General features: G+C 40.3%; 1 protein-coding gene and 1 long non-coding RNA gene across 9 annotated transcripts in view; one reads left to right on the top strand and one right to left on the bottom strand.

Moving 5' to 3' along the window:
* Nucleotides 1–16,860, top strand: part of PRKG1 (protein kinase cGMP-dependent 1) — a 1,254,852-nt gene that overhangs the window by 1,225,828 nt on the left and 12,164 nt on the right. For all 8 annotated transcript variants that reach the window (XM_023240288.2, XM_023240287.2, XM_023240289.2 and 5 more), the window contains 2 exons: nucleotides 3,296–3,435; nucleotides 4,583–4,672. In XM_023240288.2, the coding sequence (XP_023096056.1) occupies nucleotides 3,296–3,435; nucleotides 4,583–4,672 (230 nt within the window). The remainder of the gene's footprint in view (nucleotides 1–3,295; nucleotides 3,436–4,582; nucleotides 4,673–16,860) is intronic.
* LOC111556918 lies at nucleotides 7,171–16,603 on the bottom strand. Its single transcript, XR_006587476.1, has 3 exons — nucleotides 14,819–16,603; nucleotides 8,839–8,871; nucleotides 7,171–7,305 (listed from the first exon to the last, which is right to left on the bottom strand). It is a non-coding gene; the product is annotated as an uncharacterized LOC111556918 (long non-coding RNA).

Here is a 16,860-nt window from a genome sequence, read left to right as displayed (position 1 = left end):
CCCATTATTATCGATGATGAAGTCTTTCTAAAAACAAAACAAAACAAAAATCTCTTCCTCTTTCAATGAAGAGTTGATGTCAGGACTAAGTAAAATAACATACACGGACATGTATGTGCTCCATAAAGGTTAGTTCCCATTCCTCTTGGACATCCCCAAGAGCTTCATTTATTTCCCTGCATAGATTCATCCTAATATACAGTTCAAAACTCTCAAATAGAAAAGTGGGTAAATATTTCTGCCTAGTATACTGGCTACAGTGAAATAAATCAAACATCTGGGTGTGGGTATAACAAAATTGGTAAACATACTAGGGATCATGGAATTTGTTCATTGGAAGGGAACCAAAGAGTAGTACAGGCTTGGAAATGGAGCCCTAAGTAATGGCCATAGTCTCAAGATGCTAATGGACCCCACAAGCTTGTCGGCAGCCAACTGGACATTATCCTAGAGATGGTGTTATTAATCTAGCAGGCTCTACGGTTGGGCATGTCATGTCTCGGTCATTCAAGGAAAAGGTTGGGGTAAGAAAACATCTTGTAAAAATACAACTGAAAACTTGACGCTGAATCACATAGCTATTTGGCCATGGATAGTGCCTGTGTAGTGTTGGCACATAAAAATCTTTTCTTCCCTTCCATGCATAATTAAGGGCACTTGGGGACAGAAGGAAAAGACAAAATGCTACGTGCTTGTCATTCTAGTGCCCATTGTTAAGCTAAGAGATGCACGTTGTGGCTTTGCCAGTGATCAATCGTCACGGCTTGTTGCATTCTTTCTTTGATTCATGCAGTCAACAAATATTTAATAAGCATTTACTCTGTGTCAGGGGCAGGGAATTTAAAAACATATCTCCCATCTCAGGTTGCTTACAGTCTAATGAGAGGACACAGGTACTCATCAAGTAACGAAGAAACTGTTGAGTGCATTGGCTTGTGCTAAGAGCTATAGACAAGAATAACACAGGGAAGGGGGTGGTTACTCTTGGACATAGGCTGGTGTGAGGACACACTGATTAGGAAACATTTGAGCAAAGAGCTTCGGGAACTCAGAGGGTCCTCCCGGGAATATCTGTGGGAGAATATTAGGGCAGAACAGCACGTGCAGATAGCCTGGGGCACGCACTTGCTTAATGTGCTCAGGGCCAGTGTGACCCCGGCACAGTGAGTAAGGGGAGAGTGGGGTCCAGACGGTGTAGGACCTTGTAGGCCTTTGTGACGGCTTTGCCTCCATGAGCGAAATGGGAAGCCACTGGCGTGTTCTGAGCAGAGGAGTGACGTGGTCTGGCTTTGTTTTGCAGACAACACCTGAGGTGCCCTATCCAGCAGAGGCTGCTGGGTGGGGCAAGGGCACAGCAGAGAGGCCATCCGTGACTTCTCAGTGGCCCTTTCTCGCTTAAGGCGACAGTAACTCCGTACAGTAGCCCAATGGCATCTTCAGCAAGAACTGGGGCTCAGAGCTGTTAAGCAGTCAGCCCAATGAGGTCAGGTTCGGGTCCAGACTGGGGACCCTAAAGGCAGAGTCCTCTCCTCCCACCCTGTGCGCAAGTAAAAACGTATGTCACTGTCACTACAAAGAATAACGAATAATGTTTACATCAGGGACGTAAACGACACAAGAGTCTTCAGTCACTAAACTAAGGCCCCAAAGAGAAAATACGGTTTCATTTCTCCTCTGATTTTTAGTCCTCTGACACAGCTTATTTTTCATGCTGTCTAGATTCTTTTCGAGGTGGGAGTTCACATTTTGTGTTTTATTATGAACTACAGCTGAATCCGTTTGAATTACACTCATCTGCCGTCTTCCAGAGTTTCACAGATGGCGTAGACGGCCTTTGTCTGCTTAAGGCGTTTTCGAATATCCATTTTCCTCTCTAACCTGTCCTGCGGATTCACATATGCTGGCAGCGGACTGGGGCCCATTTATGTGAAGTGTCCTTGGGCCCTCTTCTCAGGCCCTTGCCATGGCCATGCCCTCTCAGACTGGATCCAATCTGTACACATGTGCATGAACAGGACACTTAAGAATTTTGCTTCCATGCAGATGAATCGGGAGACAATTCACGACCAGAGGGGACAGCGATACTTCAGCTGAAAAGCAGGAACAGCTTGTCCGTTATTTCCCCCAAGCCTTTCATTAGTTCCAGAGAATGCGGGCTTGAGGAGTCTGTCGCTCAACAGCCCTAGATGACTCTTCTCTACTGCTATTAAGTGATGAGCTCCATTCTCTCTCACTTTCCTTCCAAGTCACCTTGTTGAAGTTTTTTTTTTGTTTTTTTGTTTTTTTTTTTTGTAAAACAATGAGCACAGACCCGCAGCCAGTCTGAGGAGTAGGATTTGGAACAACGCAAGCCACCGGGAGCCGCATGGGGCTGCGACAGAGGCATGGAAGCAGTGGGGCCGTCCGAGCTCAGCGTAGGTCTCCTCAGTTAGTGTAACCAAGCAGTCAGGTTCGAGGTCGAACAGGATTAAAGCTATCCTGCATACGGGCAGAGAAGAAAAAAAAGTTTTCAAAATCTCTTGCAAGACAAAATTGTATTTTTTCTTTACCTTTTTTTTTTTTTTCAACTGGAGGAAAGGGCAAAACTAGGAGGTAAAACGAGAAGAAATCACAATATATTCATCCCCAGTCTCAGCAGAGAGAGGGGTCTGTCGCTGAATTTTATTTGTTATTATTTTATTTACTTTTGGGAGAGCACAAGCAGGGGAGGGGAAGAGAGAGGAGGACAGCGGATCTGAAGCCGGCTCTGTGCGGACAGCGGCGAGCCCGATGTGGGGCTCGAACTCATGGGCCCTGAGATCATGACCTCAGCTGAGGTCAGATGCTCAACCGACTGAGCCACCCAGGTGCCCCCATGCCCCTGAATATTATACCTGTAGAAAGGTTTGTTGGCTAGGGCCAGGGGGCAACGGTGGAATGTTCCTACATCTACCACACTCACCTGAAGGGAAATTGGAGAATTTAGTTTTTATACTTCTTGGGTTGGAGGAGAAATACTGTAAAAGTACACTCAGCCACATGACATGATAGGAAATAAAATCACACGATGACCATCCAGGACACTTTCCCACTCCCAATCCAGTGGGCACAAAACTCGTTGAGAATCTCCCTAAAATTCACCTGGTCCCGTGGAAGGGGACTGGACGGTAGTTTGCGGCCTTGGGAGGCGCTGTGTGGCTCGGGCAGGGTTTGGGCTGTCACTCAAGTGCTCCGTGTGATTTGGGGATAAGAAGGCACCCTGTTACATTCATGCCCTGGGCTTTTTCTCACTGAACTCTCCCTGCCTGTCGTTAAGGTCCAGCTGAAAAGCGAGGAGTCCAAGACGTTTGCCATGAAGATTCTCAAGAAACGCCACATCGTGGACACCAGACAACAGGAGCACATTCGCTCGGAGAAGCAGATCATGCAGGGGGCTCATTCCGACTTCATAGTGAGGTAGAGACCCTGTCCCCGCGCTCCCCATAGAGACTCAGCCACAAAACCCACTGTGGCCCGCGCTTACGTTACACGCTTCGTTCTCGCAGCACACGTCGTTTTCAATCTGATTTTAAGAGTTTTTTTGCTAGACTTAAAAAAAAAAAACCCTGAAGTTTGATTCTATCCTTTTTTTTTTTTTTAAGAGAATCCGATTCTGTGGAAACATAGTTCCCCCAAAGGAGATATCTGAGTTTCTCACATTCCATGTGTGTGCTCTCTGTGACTCCAAAAGCCGGCATCGGCCGTTGGAGCTCGAAAGGCAAAATATCAAGAATCAAACTCTGCTACCTATAATTATTTGAATAGTAGTGTGTAATTTCTTTTTTTTTATTTTTTTAAATTTTTTTTTTCAACGTTTATTTATTTTTGGGACAGAGAGAGACAGAGCATGAACGGGCGAGGGGCAGAGAGAGAGGGAGACACAGAATCAGAAACAGGCTCCAGGCTCTGAGCCATCAGCCCAAGCCCGACGCGGGGCTCGAACTCACAGACCGTGAGATCGTGACCTGGCTGAAGTCGGACGCTTAACCGACTGCGCCACCCAGGCGCCCCAGTAGTGTGTAATTTCTTGAAGCTCTTAAAAAATGAAGTGACTGTCCCATCTCTGAATTTTCGGAGCATTAATAACAACGATAATGGGGAGTTTTCATTTGCGGAAAAACCTGTTCTCGTTGTCAGTGGCCCTTATTAAAAACAGGGTGAGTGCAAGTGAACAGCATAGGAATTTACTACATATCTATATTTGTAAACTGTATCTACTTTATATCCATGTATACGGTATGTTTATGACCACTAATAGGGTTCAAGGTTCCATACTTAAAGCGCCCACCAAATTGGGATTAGAGGAACCCCAAGTGGCCATCTTGGTCCATAATCATGTGGCTTCATCCATTTATTGCAAAGGACAGACTAGCCCCCTACACTGTGTACATCTCGGGACGCTGTTGCCTCCTTTGCCCTATTTGTACACAGATCTCTCATTCTTTTAATAACATTTCAAGCTTGGTAAGTCAAGTATGAGGCTATAATCTGAGCACTGAAAGCAAGACATTCTTTTCAAAGACAGCCATGTTTATAACTTTGTTTTCTTGTTTACGATTCACAGACTGTACAGGACGTTCAAGGACAGCAAATATTTGTATATGTTGATGGAAGTGTGCCTAGGTGGAGAGCTCTGGACCATTCTCAGGGATAGGTAGGAATTTTAAGAAATTTCTGTCATATCTCTAAAAATATTGAAGTCATATTTATGTGTTACATATGCTTCTATTTCAGAAAATAAGTGTGGGATATGACCCACTATACATATACGCTTTAGTAAATATGAAACCACATTTTAGATTTGTAACTAATGATTCAGGCTTAGTCCAGTATGGAAATGGTACCTAGCAAGGTACATGAAACAGGCCTTTTTTTAAACTGGAATATTGGAATCCGTTTACTATATCCTGAGAATTCAATTCATTGCTGTGACTTGAAGGGAACTAAAGTTACGTTCTACTTGCAATCTGGATTAATTACCAGTTTAATTGCTGTGCTCACTGTCCAGATGGGCAGTCTGCCTTTCCTGACATTGAGAAGTTGTTCTCGAGGAACTTTCTTCTCTGACTTTACACTGCTCCTTGGTTCCAAAATTAATAAGTTTCCAGCCATCTGTTTCAGGCTTTAGATAATGTTAGGAAAAAAGTAATCCACTTATAGGCAGTATTTCAGTTAAACGATGTGATTTAGATTTACCTATTTTTTGCCCTTTTAGGGCAAGTAGAGTTGGCCAAGTTAGTGCTTGTTTCTTTTAATTATGCAGAATTAATTTTCCATCTCTTATTTATATAACTAGCAAACTAAAAATTTATTCATGTCCTAGAAGATCATTACCAATCCTAAATGATTACTTAAAAAAAAAGACCAAAACTTTCTTTCCTGTGAATGAGCTTTTAATCATTCCCTATGAATGATCAAACATTCAAAAGTCATTCTTGTTCTTTTGAACGTTCACTTGTGACATCTTTTTTCACATTTCTTCCCGTCTCACTCATGTTCTCCTTCACTGGGTAACATAAGCCATGCTATTTTTGACCATTTCTTTGTAGATATTCCGGAATAGAACCAATGGGTCTTTAATAAGCTATCTGATTTTAAAGTCTCATTCCTAATTGTGTTCATATGGTAACTTCCTGTATGTGGAAACCTTGCCCTTTCAACTCTTATCCTCATTGCCTTCCTTGTGTATGTCTGGTGGATTTCTTTTTACCTTGTCAGTGTCTTATTACATTGATGATATCTTAAGACAAACAAGCATACAAGGGATCGGATCGTATTGGCATAAGGGGATGTGATAAACATCTGCACTAAGCTATTATATCCTAGTGATTACATTATTTTAGTAATGTTTGAGTACAGAATATATGCCGGGCATTGTGATAGAAGCTGGGGATACAATGAGAAAACAGATGTAGTCCCCCTTCTCATAATTTGTAGGCTGTTGCACAAAGTTAACATTCTGATTTATGAGTTAATGTCTAATTCATCCTAATGTGGTTCTACCTGACCTTTCAACCCGCTAATTTATTGGAAATATCTTCCCTGATTTCCTGTAATTAGAATAGAAGATGTACAGGTGGAAGTAAACATGAAAGCAATAATGAGCCATGTAGGGAAAGGAACTATTTTAAGCTTCTATTAACTTCTTGAACCAGGCAAGAAAAACACAAGTCAGTCTCAAGTCCACTAATGGGGCATGAGACACGCATAGGAATCAAATTTCACTATATATTTTGAAAGAAAATATTTCATGTTTTCTCCCTCTTTCACTTGATTTGCATTTTGTTGGCTCATACATGCCAGCCCGGGCTTCTGAGTAAGATGTATTTTGATCTGTCAGGCCAACTCAAGTTGCTAGTAAGCAGTTTACCTTTGGAGTAGTGAATAGAGGGAAAGTATCAGTGGTTGGTCCTTTCTCTACTTCCATCAGTATGCTTTTTTAATTTTTTCAAGTTTGCTTATTTATTTTGAGAGAGGGAGAGAATCCCAAGCAGGCTCCAGACTGTCAGTGTACAGCCTGACATGGGACTCTGTCCCACAGACCCATGAGATCATGACCTAAGCCAAAATCAAGAGTTGGATGCTCAGCTGATTGAGCCAGCCAGGCACCCCCAGGATGCTTTTGTTTTTTTAATTTTTTTAATGTTTCCTTTGAAGAGAGAGGGAGACACAGGATCTGAAGCAGGCTCCAGGTTCTGAGCTGTTAGCACAGAGCCTGATGTCAGGGGCTCGACCCCATGAACTGTGAGATCATGACCTGAGCCGAAGTCAGGTCCTTAGCTGACTGAGCCACCAGGTGCCCCCAGGATGCTTTTTCATTGGTTCAGTTTCCTTCCCTTTCACCATCCTTGGGATGCACAGTTGGTGAATTCCCCACAATGTGCTTAATACTACATGAAGCTATATAAAGAGGTATGACCTGGAGAAGTAAGAGCTGCCCGCTTCTTCCTTAAGATGCAGAAGGGCTGAAGCCTCAACATTAAAAGCAGTATAACTATTATATACCAAATCACTTCAGAATCATTATTGTTTGTCTACCAGTGATTCAGCTCCAATTAATATTGCCACTGACTACCTTTCTCACTATTTGTTTAAATTGAGGCTGAAAGTCCTAAAGGTTAATTGTTAGAAAGAACGACAACAAAAAATGACACGAGAAAAAAGGAAAATAATTAGGCTATTAGTCACAGCGTACATGAAAATATCCGTAGTCAAAACAAATCCTATTGTTCAATTCATTCAGTTTTCATTTTCTGTCCCAGGAAAACAGCAGCAGGGAGAAGGATTCTGAAAGCCAAAAGGAAAGTATTTGAGTTAAGAAAGGCTTGTGTGACTATTCTTTACTAACAAGGTGATACCTCTAAGCCTCAGGGATTTGGTATAGGAAGCCTCTAACAGCAACAGACCTCCCCCTACTCTCACCTAGTAAGTGACATGACCACTTCCTGCCTTTTTTTTTTTCATCAGCATAGTAAAGGAACCCAGAGCAGTGTTTCATCTGTTTTCAAAAACCTAAGAAGGAAAATAATCCCATAAAAAATAAAATGATACCATATATATAACAGGACTGGTTGACTATTAAATATTTATCTTTCATCATTTTACTTGGCACAGAAATCTTAATTTTTCCAGTTATTTCTCTGGTTTTATTCTCTATTAGCTATCATGCTTTATCTTCTAGTTTGTGACTTTCTGTTTTCCACAAATTCTGTTTCATTCTTTGGAATATGTTGATACACAGTAAGTGTTATAAAGAAGGTAAATATAAAGAATTAGCAATCTGTACTACCTTCTTAAAAATGTAAGTGGTTAGTATCACATTAGTATTTATATAGATGTTATATTATGTATTAATATTGGTATTTAATATATAATAATATAATGAAATTTAACATTTCGAGTGTTAATTTTGAAATACATGTAAATAGTTCCTACCCAATATCTTAATTCTTTCAGACACTAGAATTTTCAAATCATGCACATTTCCCTTCTAGTCATGTGTCTTCGCAGATGTGTTTTGTAAGCCCGAGAGTAACTTAAATGGCCAATCTCTTTGATTCTAACTATATTGTGGAGGGTAATTATTTAAATTCCATCTGAGATGACAAAACAGAGAGTGGAAATCAAAAGCATTTCCAGGGGTCAGGAAGATAGCAGAATCAGGGGAATCCTGAACTCAACTCGTCACAGGAACACACCAAGATAACAGCTGCATTTGTACAGCTAACTCCGAAAACCACCTGAGGACGGTTGGAAGAAGCCTTCCCCAATAATCATGGAGTGGAACCCACATTGGAAAGGGCTGGAAGCACAGAGACACAGTTGGGAACCAAATCGCCTGTGATGGGGAAGGATGCCCCAAGCGTGGAGAGGCAGGAAGAGACCCCACTGGGAAAATGATGATCCATAGGTACCATTCGGCGTTGAAAAACAGTGGGGCTTAACTTGGCCAAGTGTTTAAAATCAGCTGGGCTTAGGTCCAGGTACTTTAATTCCAGAAGAGCCTGAGGGCAACAGAAAATGGAGTCCCCACCCTTAAAGAACGAGCATAATAAATAAGCTGCCGAGACAGCACAGAAAGAGCGATTTGCAAAGTGTAGGGAAGGACATTTATGTACAGAGTGTGCACTGGAGAAGAAGGGATCTTCAGGAGACTTCTCCCCGGAAAAATGTGCTGGCAGCCCCTGGTTCTCGTCCCTTTCCAGCCTGGCGAGCCAGACACTTGTGGGAGCCAGTGCTAAGCCCTGCACCGATCTTGCCAGCACTGCAAGGCCCCAGTCCCACATTCCCTTACAGACCCATCCCATTCGACCTGCTCACCTCAGCCGGCATCCATCCGGAGCGACTCCTGTCCTGGGAGAGAAAAGATAATCACACACACCAGCACACCACAGTTCCAATGGCCCAGCCTTTGAGCCGCCAGCACAGGGGAAAAACCCTGCCCTGTGGTGCACCCACAGCTGTGGGAGAATGACTAAGTGGGAACAGTTTGCCTGACTACTGACCCTGCCCACCTACAAGCCTGTGGCAGTCACATGCCGCTGAACACAGGGACTGAACCTTGCCCCGTGTAAGCACAGAGGGCACAACACATCATTGCAGATGACTGGACTGAAGGCAGATACGGTTCAGCCACAACAGTAGGGTGCACACAGCCCACACGGGAGCCACCCCTGAGGCAGCTGCTCCAGGTGACCAGGGGGGCATTGTGCTCCAGGGTACCATGGGAACCCTTCTACACAAGGCCACTAGTGTCATGACCAGGAAGCATCGCTGACCTGACACATAGAAACAAACATGGAGAATCAGACAAAATGAGGAAACAGAGAAGTATGTCGCAAATGAAACAGAGATAAGCAACATGATAGAAAATACAGAGTAATGGTCCTAAAGATACTCATTGGACTTGGGAAGGACTGGAGGACTCCATGGAAACCTCAACAAAGAGGAAGAAAATATAAAAAGGAAGAACTCAATGGCTGCAATGAAAAATACACTAGAGAAAATAAACAGATTAGAGGAGGCAGAGGAACAGATCAGGGACCTGGAGGAGAGAGTAACAGAAGGCAACCAGCTGAACAGCAAAAAGAAAAAAGAATAATACAAAATGAGAATACGTTAAGAGAAGTCAGCAACACCATCGAGTGTAATCACATTCGCATTATAAGGATCTCCTAAGGAGCAGAGAAAAGGGGCACAAAATTTATTTGATGAAATAATAGCTGAAACTGTCCTTGTCTGGGGAAGGAAACAGATACCCAGATCCAGAAAATAAAGAAACCCCACGACAAGATTAACCCAAGGAGGTCCACATAATAATTAAGACACATAATAATTAAAATGGCAAACAGTAGTGATAAAGAGTTTTTAAAGCAGCAGGAGAAAAGAAAACAGTTACATACAAGGGAAACCCCATAAGACTCTTAGCAGATTTTATAGCAGAAACTTTGTAGGCCAGAGGAAGTAGCATGATATATTCAAAGGGATGAAAAGAAACAAACCCGAAGCCAAGAATATTCTGCCCATGAAGGCTATTATTCAGAACAGAAGGAGAGGTAAAGAGTTTCCCAAACAAAAGATAAAGGAGTTCATTACCACTAAACCGTTCTTGTAAGAAACTTTAAAGTGTCTTTTACAATTTCTTGAAGTGGAAAGTAAAGGCAATAGCTAAAAGTAAGAAAAATTATGAAAGGATAATTTCACAGGTAAAAACAAACATATAGTAAAGGTAGTAGATCAATCACTTATAAAGCCAGTATGGACGTTAAAACAAATAGTGAAGTCAATTATATCTACAAAAACAAGTCAGTGGGGTGTCTCGGTGGCTCAGTCAGTTGAGCATCTGACTTCAGCTCAGGTCATGATCTCGTGGATCATGAGTTCGAGTCCCACATCAGGCTCTGTGCTGACAGCTCAGAGCCTGAAGCCTGCTTCAGTTTCTGTGTCTCCCCCTCTCTCTGCCTCTGTCTCAAAAATAAATAAACATTTTAAAAAAATTTTTTAAAAACCAGTCAAGGGATACACACAAAATAAAAAGATGGAAAATATGACCTCATGTACATAAAACATGGAAAGGGGAATAAAAACTTAGTGCTTTTAAAATGTGTTCAAACTTGAGACCATTAACTTAATATAGCCTGCTATACACTTAAGATGTTATATATGAACCTAGTGGTAACCACAAATCAAAAACCTTTAATAGGTACACAAAAAAACAGAGACAGAGGAATCCAAGCATAACACTAATGAAAGCCCTCAAGGACAAGGTAAGATGGCAAGAGAAGAAAAAAGGAACAGAGAAGAACTACAAAAACAACCAGAAAAACAACAGATAGAAATAAGTATATACCTATCAATAATTACTTTAAATGTAAATGGACTAAATTTCCCAATCAAATGACACAGGATGATGGAATGGATTAAAAAACAAGACCCATCTATATGCTGCCTACATGAGACTCACCTGACTAAAAGACACATACAAGCTGAAAGTGAAGGGATGGAAAACCATTTACCAGGCAAATCAAAGTGGAAAAAAAAGCCAGGCCACCAATATTCATAGCAGAAAAAAATAGACTTTAAAACACAGACTGTGGCAAGAGACAAAGAAGGGCCCCTCCTCAAGATAAAGGGGTGATAAATTGATAATGATCAACCCAACAAGAGTATATGACAATTATAAATATCTGTGCACCCAACATAAAAGCACCTAAATACAAAAAATAATTTTTAACAGACATACAGGGAGAAATTGACAGCAATATAATAATTGTAGGGGACATTAACACCCTGCTTATATCGATGGAGAAATCATCCAGAAAGAAAATCAACAAGGAAACCATGGCTTTGAATGACCTATTAGACCAGACAGACCTAGCAGATTCATACAGAACATTCCACTCATAAACAGTACACACATTCTTTTCAAATGCACATGGAACATTGTGTGGGATAAATCACATTAGGCCACAAAACAGGTCTCAATAAATTCAGAGATTGAAATATCAAGCATAATTTATGACCACAGTGATATGAAACTGAAAGTCAATTGCAAGAAAAAATCTGGAAAGAACAGAAATATATGGAGGCTAAACAGTATGCTAATAAACAACGTATTGTTCAACCAAGAAACCAAGAGAAACATCATAAAATACATGGAGACATGAAAATGAAAACGCAGTAGTCCAAAATCTTTGGGAGACAGCAAGTGTACTTTTAAGAGGGAAGTTTATAGCAATACAGGTGTACCTTGAGAAATAAAATAATATCAAACAATCTAAACTTACAGCTAAGGAGCTGAAGAAGAACAAACAAAGCCCAAACCCAATAGAAGGAAGGAAATAATAAAGATTAGGGCAGAAATAAATAGAAACTAAAAAAATAGAACAGATTCATGAAACCAGGGGCTCTTTCTTTGAAAAGATAAAACTGAAAAACCTTTAGCTACACTGATCAAGAGAAAAAGAGGGCACAAAATTAGAAATAGAGGAGAAATAACAACCAATGCCATAAAATGCAAAGGATTGTAAGAAAATATTATGAAAAATTATAAGCCAACAATTTGGATGGCATAGAATAAATGCTTAGAATTATATAATCTTCCTAAGCTCAATGAGGAAGAGATAGAAAATTTGAACAGACCAGTTGCTAGCAATGAAGTTGAATCACTAATCAAAAAACCTTCCAATAATCTGAATTCCAAGAAAGGATGGCTTCACAGGTGAATTCTATCAAACATTCAACGAAGAGTTAGTACCTATTCTTCTCCAACTATTCCAAAAATAGGAGAGGAAGGAAAACATCCAAACTCATTCTACAAGACCAACATTACCCTGATTTTAAGACCAGTATTAAAACCAAAGATACGACAGAAAACAACGATAGGCCGATATCTCTGATGAACATAGATGCAAAAACCCTCAACAAAATATTAGCAAACTGCATTCAACAATACCTTAAAAAATGATTTACCACGATTAAGTGGGATCTAGGCAAGGGATGCAAGTGTGGTTCAATACTGGCAAATCATCAACGTGATACATCACATTAACAAGAGAAAGGATGGAAAACAATCATCTCAATAGATGCAGAAAAGCATTTCACAAAATACAATATCCATTCATGATAAAAACTTCTGGAGTGAGTCTAGAGGAAACATACCTCAACATAATAAAGGTCATATATGAAAAACCCACAGGTAACACCATACTCAATGGGAAAAAAACTAAGAGCTTTTCCTTGAAGATCAAGAACAAGACAAAGATGTCCACTCTCACCACTTTTATTCACACAGTACTGGAAGTCCTAGTCTCAGATATCCAGACAACAAAAAGGAATACAAGCCATACAGGATTGGTTAAGAAAAAGTAAAACTTTCACTAGTTGCAGATGACATGATACCATATAGAGAAAACGCTAAAGAATCCACCAAAAGAAACTACTAGAGCTGATAAACGAATTCCGTAATATTTCAGGAAACAAAATTAATATACCAAAATCTGTTGCATTTCTACACCTAATAAAAAACTAAGAGAGAAATCAAGGAATCAGTCCCATTTGTAACCACACCAAAAAGAATAAAATACCTAGGAAAAAACTTAAGATGATACAAACAAATAAAAAGACAGTTCAAGTTTGTGGATTGGAAGAGTGTTGTTAAAATGTCCATACTACCCAAAGCAGGCTATAGATTCATTGCAATCTCTATTAAAATACCAATAGCATTTTTCACAGAACTCTAATAATCCTAAAATTTGTATGGAACCACAAAAAGACCCCAAATAGCCATAGCAACCCTAAGAAGAACAGAGCTGGAGGCATCACAATTCCAGATTTCAAGATATACTACAAAGTGGTAGGCATCAAAACAGTATGGTACTGGCATAAAAACAGAATAGAGGGCCCAGAAATAAACTGACACTTACATGGTTAATTAAAAGCAAGAATATACAGCAGGGAAAAGACAATCTCTTCGAAAAGTGGTTTTGGGAAAACTGGACAGCTACATGCAAAAGAATGAAACTATACCAACTTTCCAAAATAGATTGAAAACCTAAATGTGAGACCTGAAACCATAAAACTCCCAAAAGAAAACATGGGCAGTAATCTGACATTGGCTTTAGTGACATTTTTCTAGATACATCTCCAGAGACAAGGGAAACAAAAGCAAAAATAAACTATTGGGACTACATCAAAATAAAAAGCTTCTGCGCAGCAAAGGTAGCCATAAACAAAATGAAAAGCAACCTACTGAATGGGAGAAGATATTTGCAAATGATATATTCAATAAAGGGTTAATATCCCAAAATACATGAAGAACTCCTATAACCCAACACAAAAAAACAATCAAATTTTTAAAATGAGCAGAGGACCTGAATATTCATTTTTCCAAAGAAGACATACAGTGGCCAACAGATACATGAAAAGACTCTCAACATCACCCATCATCAGGGAAGTGAAAATCAAAACCACCAGGAGGTACCACCTCACACCTGTCAGAATGCCTGAAATTAAAAAAGACGAGAAATAGCAAGTGTTGGGAGAGGATGTGGTGAAAAAGGAACCCTCATGCACTGTTGGTGGGAATGAACACTGATGCAGCCAGTGTTGAAAGAGTATGAGAGTTCCTCAAAAAATTAAAAACATAACTACCATATGATCCAGTGTTCCAGTCCCTGGATATTTACCCCCCAAAATGCAAAAACCCTAATGTGAAAGGATACTTTGACTCCTGTGTTTATTGCAGCATTATTTACAAAGCCAAATTATGGAAGCAGCCCAAGTGTTCATCGGTAGATGAATGGATAAAGAAGATGTGCTGTACATATGTCCAATGGAATGTTACTCAGCCATAGAAAAAGAATGAGACCTTGCTATTTGCCACCACGTGGATGGAGCTAGAGAGTGAAATAAGCCAGAGAGAGAAAGACAAATCCTATATGATTTCACTGAAATGTGGAATCTTGCAAACAAAACAACAAAACAGATTATTCAAAATATAGAGAAGAAAATGGGGATTTCCAGAGGGGAGGTTAGCGGAGAGATGGGTAAACTAGACAAAGGGCATTAAGAAATACAAACTTCCAGTTATAAAAGGAATCAATCACAGAGATGAAAAGTACAGCACTTGGAACACAGTCCATAATACGATGCTGTTTGGCGACCAGTGGTTACAACACTTAACCATGGTGAGCACTGAATAACGTAAAGAATTAATCATTACGTTGTACGCCTGAAACTAATACAATAGTTACACTCGCTCATGATTCGTGTTACTAGTTAAGGGAAAAAGGGAACTTACCTCCGATGAGAGATGCTTTGTCTTGGTTGCATGTGGTCATTTCAGGACCTGGTTTATGACAAGTGGATTAAACACGGATTAAAGTTGAGTCTATCCATAAGTATACATAACCCTCTGATGCTCTCAATCAGATTGTTATCTACTGCCATCTAGCTAGAATAAAACAGCCCATTCCTAGAGAAAGTATACGGGCCTTTTCCATGCTTGTTTTAATTGAAATGACACGCATGTCAAGGCATAATTTATTATTTTGAAGAGCTATTTAGGGCAGTGATTTATTTCTTCAAGCAACTTTCTGTTGAGAAAACAAGCTTTCATTTTTGTTTTAGATCAAATTTGTGTTGTCATTTTCAATTCTAATGGCAATTTTTCATTTTGAGTCACCCTGATGCTATGCTTTGTGACTGCTTTCCAACAGTGTATTTCAGAATCCACAAATTACCCACATCAAACGTTTAGCGATGAAGCTGTGTTTCCGGTAAATACTTTGTATGCATACATTATGTTGAGTTATCAGCTAACATGGAAACAGATTTAAGATCATGTTTTCATTTAATTTTGAAAACCAGTTACAAATATGCTTATATATTGAGGGAGACTCAAAATAGAGTTTTAAAGGAATGGAAACCAGCTTTGCAGAGCCCTCCAAGTTCCAAAATGGCTCCGAATCAGAGAAACCTTGACACGAATAAACAGAGCTGTCGAGAACTCAAGACCCAAAGGTGTAGGTGGGTGGTCAGTTCACTTTACGATGAAAATTGGCAGGCAGTAAGAGAGTCATTTTTGCCCGTGCATTTGTGAGAAGCCTAGACAAAATGAAAAGAACAGAGATTAACATAAGACTCTTCAGAGCTGACTCATGGCAGTTAGCCTTGGCAGTGAGAGGCAGCAAATACTTACGTAACAGTGTTAATTAGGTATTACGGACCCCTCCTTCCCATCTCCAGAAGACTTCCGACCTGTCTGTATCATTCAGCTTTCCTAGATTAAGACACAGCAGCTAAAGAAGACTGTTTCAGTTCTCAGTTAGAATGGCTAATATTTATCAGGTACCCAGTTGTGTGTCAGGCACTAACTCTAAATATACGCCTCAGTTATTTGTATCCTTTCCACAACTCAACGAGTAGTTTCTATTACAAGCCCCATTTTGCTCAAGAGAACATGGAGACCGAGGGAGATAGAGTTAGTTGCTCAAAAGTAAGCAAGTGAAACCAAAATTCGAGCCCAGGATTCTTGCTTCAGAGTCCACATTCCTAACTTATAGCTCTCTCTGATGAATGGGAATCTGTATTAGGATTTTTTTTTCATCTTCCTGCTAATGGCCGACTTATTCAGAATATGAACATGAATACCTTTCGGCCGAGATTTCGTGAGCAGTTCATCTCTCATGTAAGTGTTCACTTTCCTTACAACATTTACGGTGTATTTGTCCATTTGGTTCCATTGACGAGTGAATATCAAGGAAAACAGATACATTGCTCAGAATCACAACTACAGAAATAATCTCTTCTTCCAACAGCAACCAAGAATTTGTAGGCTTTCAAAACAGCCCACCTGAATCACAGCTAGACAGTCCCAATACGAGGAAGTAATCAATTTTCGTATTAAAACAACGCATGCAATGTGAAATATGACAAAGCTCTATTCCCTGTACTGTCTTGTTTTGGCTCAGCCATGGCTTTGCAAAGCTGTCCAGTGAGGAAGGACTGGGGTCATATATGGCACTCAGTACCGTTAATTAGCAAGCACACAGTTGTATCTGCACACGATGCTTACTACTTACTACAAACAACCTCTCCAGTGAAAGAAATCTGTTGCTCTTGACGGACAAGCATACTTATTTCAGGGCAAAGAAAAACGACCTGCCAGGCACTACCCCAACCCCCTCGTCAAGATGCAGAATTACATAGTGTTTGCTCTGCAAAGGTAGTTCCCAGTCCAAAGACAACTGCAACATACAACCTGTTATTTCCCAATATAGATGCACTTCTCAAGGAAACTTTTTCTTGACCTTATAAATTCACAATTCCGACTTTGTTAAA

Source organism: Felis catus, chromosome D2 (assembly GCF_018350175.1).
Source record: "Felis catus isolate Fca126 chromosome D2, F.catus_Fca126_mat1.0, whole genome shotgun sequence".
NCBI lineage: Eukaryota > Metazoa > Chordata > Mammalia > Carnivora > Felidae > Felis > Felis catus.
This window is presented reverse-complemented; position numbering and strand designations above follow the sequence as displayed.